General features: G+C 38.4%; 1 protein-coding gene across 1 annotated transcript; it reads left to right on the forward strand.

Moving 5' to 3' along the window:
• Positions 1-3,057: 3,057 nt before the first annotated feature.
• On the forward strand, positions 3,058-4,343 carry NKX2-4 (NK2 homeobox 4). Its single transcript, XM_018576644.1, has 2 exons — positions 3,058-3,515; positions 3,673-4,343. The coding sequence occupies exons 1-2, from the start codon at positions 3,146-3,148 to the stop codon at positions 4,335-4,337; spliced, it is 1,035 nt and encodes a 344-aa protein (XP_018432146.1). The 5' UTR covers positions 3,058-3,145; the 3' UTR covers positions 4,338-4,343.
• Positions 4,344-5,862: the final 1,519 nt, after the last annotated feature.

The raw sequence follows: 5,862 nt of genomic DNA on the forward strand, positions 1-5,862 counted from the left end.
ACAGTTTTAAACCAAGATTTTAAAAATATATAAAAATGTAAAAATAAATTAATGTCTAATGTCATGTAACAAATGCATCTCCCGATGATACATCATTACACACGTGAGTCAGTGTCTGGATCATGTGAAGTTCTCTCCTGAGCAAAGGGTTAAATCCTTAATGGGTCGAACCAATGAGTTCTCTGCTGGCACTTTGTAAAGTAGCTCTCAATATTACTCAGGGCCTCCTAAGCACTCTTTGACCCTCTTACGCATATCTACAGAAGCCTTTATGTACAGAAATACAAATAATGAAAGCAACACACACCTTTTATTTCTAGTTTTAAGTACCTAAAGGGGGGGACAATAATCCGCCTTTAACTGCTGAGAATCCATTAGTTATATCCTACCAGGGGTTACCCCTTAAAGTAAGTCCAACTTTCTCCCCTAAAATATTTATCAGATTTATATCACAGAAGTCCCACTATATAACAGCTTAATGGCAATTATTCTAGTGGCATACAAGGACATACAGAGACCTAGGCTGTATGTTGTCTGCTCAGCCTGTGTAAGTCATTTACAAGGTTCCTGCGGCTCTGTCCTTACCGCCTCCATTCATTGTGCCTCCTTTCTGATGTTCCACATTCATCCGTGTTCTGGGGACACACTCCATACAGGTGAATGCACAATACAGTCATAGCTTTGTTCCATCGAGACAAAACTGATCATATAGAAAGACTCAAGAAACACACTGGCAGGCGAGATAAAGCGGATGCAACAATTATTTTATTATTCTCATTTAAAATATGAATTAAAAATAAATATGATTAAAACAAAGCTTTGTAGTGCACATTGGCTTGCTAAAAAAACACTCATTCCTTTGATTACCTTTCATAGTGTGATGATATTGTTCATTTTATTGCGACAAACTAGGAGCCATTTATCAATACTGTCCCACAATAAGAAAGTGTTAACTCTTTATCAGGTTCAGATTTGTTTTATACATGTCGTTTGGAAATGTTTGTACTATGTGAATCAATATTACTATACATTATAATAAAATTGTATGCATTTAATTATATATTATGCATCATATAGCTATATATAATACCCTATGTACTTTTATTGTTAACAAATCATATTAGGAAGTACAGATTCCAAATTAGATGCCATGAATTACAGGTAAAATATTTAATATTATATAATTAAAGGTATGTATTATACCCTATGTACGTTTATTGTTAACACATTATATTATGGAACACAGATTCCAAATTAGATGCCATACATTTACATTATAGTAAAAATATATACATATAATAATATATTATGAAAGCTTTATATACCCTGTACTTATATTGTTAACAAATCACATTAGGGAAAGATGAACAGACTCCATATGAGATGCCATACAATATAGTAAACAAATATGCACCTATTAATATATCGTGAAAATTGTATATAATAGATGTACGTTTATTGCCAGCAAATTAAGGGACAATTCACAGATTCCAAATTAAATTCCAGTTAGCAGTATTCTAGTCGCCATTCTTTTCAGCCTTGATGGCTAAGTAACTATGGTGAGTAAAGTAACAATCCTTTCTGGCACTTTGTGAAATAAATATAATTGGTGTGTTATGATATTAAAAAAAAATGCTTGAAAATTACAAAGTGAAAATGACCTTGATTTTTGTAAGCATATAATAGGGATGGTTGGATGAAAAGATGTATTTTTATATATATGCCAATACGGTAAACATGTTCAATTATTGTTGTTCATTTAAAGTAAAATATATGTATCATTATTATTAGTAGTAATAGTAGTGCTACCATTATTCTTGTTATTTTGTATTAATATCATTATTATTAGCACTAGTAGTAGTGTTGCTATTATTCTTCTTATTTTGTATTATTACTATTATTAGCAGTATTATTAGTAATATTATTAGCAGTAGTAGTGTTACTATAATTCTTGTTATTTCGTATTATTATTAGCAGTAGTAGTGTTCCTATTATTCTTGTTATTTTGTAATATTATTATTAGTAGTAGTGTTACTATTATTCTTGTTATTTATTATTATTATCATTATTATTATTTCTAACTTGTATATTTGGCGTTTTACCTCCTGTGTGACAGTTTGCCAGGCTGATAGTTAAGTCTCTGTGATTTTGTGAGCACCCTGTCATGTCCCCTTGACAGGAGGGCTGTCAGATGGATGTTTTGTACATGTGGAAGGTGAGAGAGGGCTTCGATTGTGCTCCTTTTACAGAGAGCTGCTTTTCCCTAAATGTCAAGGTGCTGGAATTTTAATTGCTGCCAATGTGTTCCAGGCGCCTATTCTATTGGGTTAGTGACTCCCTAACATATATGACAGGAGTGAGATCCGGGAACAATATTAAATGTGAGGATATGTTCTATTTAATGGGGGTGGAGATAAGTGCGGAATGTGCCCCCCCGGTGCTTAATGACTGAAGAAGGTAATGTGATTCACTGAGAAGATTCACATTCGGCGTTGAGGTGAATGTGAGCGATCCCAGTCAGGGGAAGAGGGCAGGGACATGACACGCTCCGCTTGGAGACCTGTTGCTGATGCTAGAAGTCGGAGCTGTTTGATCTCTGTAGGGTGATGATGGTGTCTGGGATCTCGGCTGAGCTCCAGAGTTCTCTCGGTGAACCTGCTCAGGGTCCTGCGTTGCCATAGTTCACTTTCCCTGCAGGTGGAAATGTCAAACTCTCTCTTACCGTTAGCTGGAGCCTCAGAGGTGTCCTGAGATGATTATTCATGGAGAGGACAGCACATCCCAGCCCCAGGACTCGGCTTCCAGGAATAGCTGAGCCTGTTCACATTATGGGCGTCATTAGGAAAGTAACTGCATCTTTAGTCAATTATCCTGCAAACGTGTGAATGACAATTGTCTGCCAGTTTCATGTCGCCCCTCCCAGGCCTCCCATTCCCTCCCACTTCAGTGTGTGTTGTAAACCTGGCTACAGGCTAAAATAAACCCGAGATAAGAGAGCTTAGGGCTCGCCTACTTTGTAAGGCGATCAATCGGATCTCAGGCGTCCTCCAAGCACTCTCTTACGTAGACATCCACAAGGAGAGAGAATTGACACTACACAAGGCTGATCTGATCGCCAGTTTTTTACCTGCTTGGTCGCTGAACCATGTCGTTGAGCCCAAAGCATACAACACCCTTTTCAGTGACCGACATACTGAGCCCCATTGAAGAGACCTACAAGAAGTTTGGTGGCATGGACAACACTGGTAACCTGAGCAGTTCCCTGAGCGCCTACAGACAGAGCCACGTTTCCCAGACAGGGATGCAACAACACACCATGGGCCACAATGCCACTGTGACCACCACCTACCACATGCCCCACAGCGTCTCCCAGTTCTCACATGGTGCCATGGGAGGCTACTGCAATGGAAGTATTAGCAATATGGGAGATATCTCCTCTTACCAAGATACCATGAGGAACAGCGCAGCGGCCACTGGGTGGTATGGAGCCAACCCTGACCCAAGGTATTCAACAAGTAAGTACTTCTACTTCTTTAAAAATAAAGTGTTTGGTAAATGGTCACCCGGCATAAAGTTTGGGGTGTAGCTAAGGTTTCCATACCCACAAGTGGGTCAAATGAAATGTTGGATGAAGGACTTGAAGTGTCAACAAGCTAATTGAATGTATGTCAGTTTCTAGATTCATGGGACCGTCTACCGGTATGAATATGGCCGGCATGGGCACTTTGCAAGGGATAGCGGAAGCCGCCAAATCAATGGCCCCTCTCCATGCAGCCCCCAGAAGAAAAAGAAGAGTCCTCTTCTCTCAAGCGCAAGTGTATGAACTGGAAAGGAGATTCAAGCAGCAGAAGTATCTCTCAGCGCCTGAAAGAGAGCACCTGGCCAGCATGATACACCTCACCCCTACTCAGGTGAAAATCTGGTTCCAGAACCACAGGTACAAGATGAAGAGGCAGGCCAAGGACAAGGTCACTCAACAACTCCAGCAAGAAAGTAACTTGTGCCAGCAACAGTCCCCCCGCCGGGTAGCCGTGCCCGTCTTGGTGAAAGATGGCAAGCCTTGCCAAAACGGCTCCAACACCTCAACCACAAGTCAACAGGTGTCCCAACAACAGAGTAGCTCCAACGGTGTATTGTCTTCTTCTAACAGCGCTGTCCATCAGCACCAGAATCAACAGGTTAACTCTTTAGGCCAAGCTCCAGAGTTGGAAGAAATGTCCCCTAGCCCTCAATCCCTCCACAACCAGGTGGCCAATATGACACAAATGGACAATTCCAGTGTAGACTACAGCAATGGTATGGTCAACCCCAGTATGCTCTATGGAAGAACGTGGTGAAGCCTCCTGGATTCAAGCAGAGGTCAAGAGTTACTGACAGTCTTCTGTTCTTCGGTAGACTTCACCTCTATGGTGGGTTCATGAGCTGACCTTTTTATCATCCAATCTTTTTTTTTTTCCGTTTTCTTTTGGACTGCAGAAAAGAAAAAGTGACAATAGGGCTGGGTGCAGCTGTAGTAAATTATCCAGAAGGACATTGCAGATCGGTATTGTGCCAGCAGTCACCTGCAGACTATTCCCTAATTTCCCAAATGGAACAATTGCAAAAATTATCAAAACATTATTTGGGGAAACGTCATTGTGTATTTTTGTATTGCGAGAGAAAACTACCTCGCACAAAAATAAAAGAACAAAAAAAACACAAAAACATTTTTGAGTTTACAAAAGACTGGCGGTTCTTGAAACATGTGGACTAATCAGGCTGTTAGCATGTGTTTAAATAATGAACGATTTAAATTATAGTATTTTATAGACGATTTCTCTTTGCAGTATTTTATAGTTATTTTTGTTTTCTTTTATTGTTTGAGGAGGTATGTGATCAATGACATACTACATCTGGAATACTCTTTTTAGATAATCCTTAAAATGTAGCTGCTATGATCATGATTTTGTCTTTATTTTTTTGTATAATAGTATTTTATATTATGTAATATCCACTTCCTCTAAGCAAAAAAAAAAAAAGCCAGAGCCGAAACGAACCTTTCCTATTCTGGTCTCGGAACCTAATTTAAAATGTAGTATTAAATATGACTTTTATTTCATGGATGCTCCTGTCATAGCAGCTTAATAAAACATTGCTAATTGGGGTATCACAATACTAAGGGGGGTTAAATGAAAAATAAATCAACTGAACTTTTATTTTTCAACTGACCCGTTTTATATAAGGATCCCCCCCATGAACCCGTCCTGTATTTATTCCCGTGTGTGGTTCTTTTAAATGCTTTTTACTATTTGGAATCATTTTGTAAATGTTTATTATGGAAGAAAGCGCCACCTTCGGTCCTAATTATCGAGATACAATCTGAAGAATGATTTAATTAATAATAATAAAAAAAGACTAAACTGGAAATACTCAGCGCTTGTATTGATTTGATAAAGCAGAGGTCAAATGGTGAAGATCATAAATGCGTCTAAATTAATCTTAACTTATTGTCTTGTTAATCTATATACATTTCTATTGTAACCTTAATCCAGTCAGTTCTAGAAATATGAAATACAAAAGATGTGTTTTATAATGACAGATTTCTTTTCCCCTTTTATATTTTTGTTTACTTTGTTATTCCTTCCCAGATGTTTAAGAATGATCAAGGATATTGTCTAATCATTCCGTATGTGGCATTCAGGTGTTCCAAAACTTTACTTTAATACCTCAATTTCTGTCCGGAATACAAAAAAATAAAATAAAGACCTTTGATAGACTTTTGCATTCTGTATGGTATCAATAATCTGTGTGAAGGAGATGGAATTGGCAGCCCCCATAGTCTACATGGCAGCGGTTTAGCAGGTGCACCTAGTTAGGAAGGGG

The sequence above is a fragment of the Nanorana parkeri genome, unplaced genomic scaffold (genome assembly GCF_000935625.1).
Source record: "Nanorana parkeri isolate BGI_ZX_2015 unplaced genomic scaffold, ASM93562v1 scaffold72, whole genome shotgun sequence".
Lineage (NCBI taxonomy): Eukaryota > Metazoa > Chordata > Amphibia > Anura > Dicroglossidae > Nanorana > Nanorana parkeri.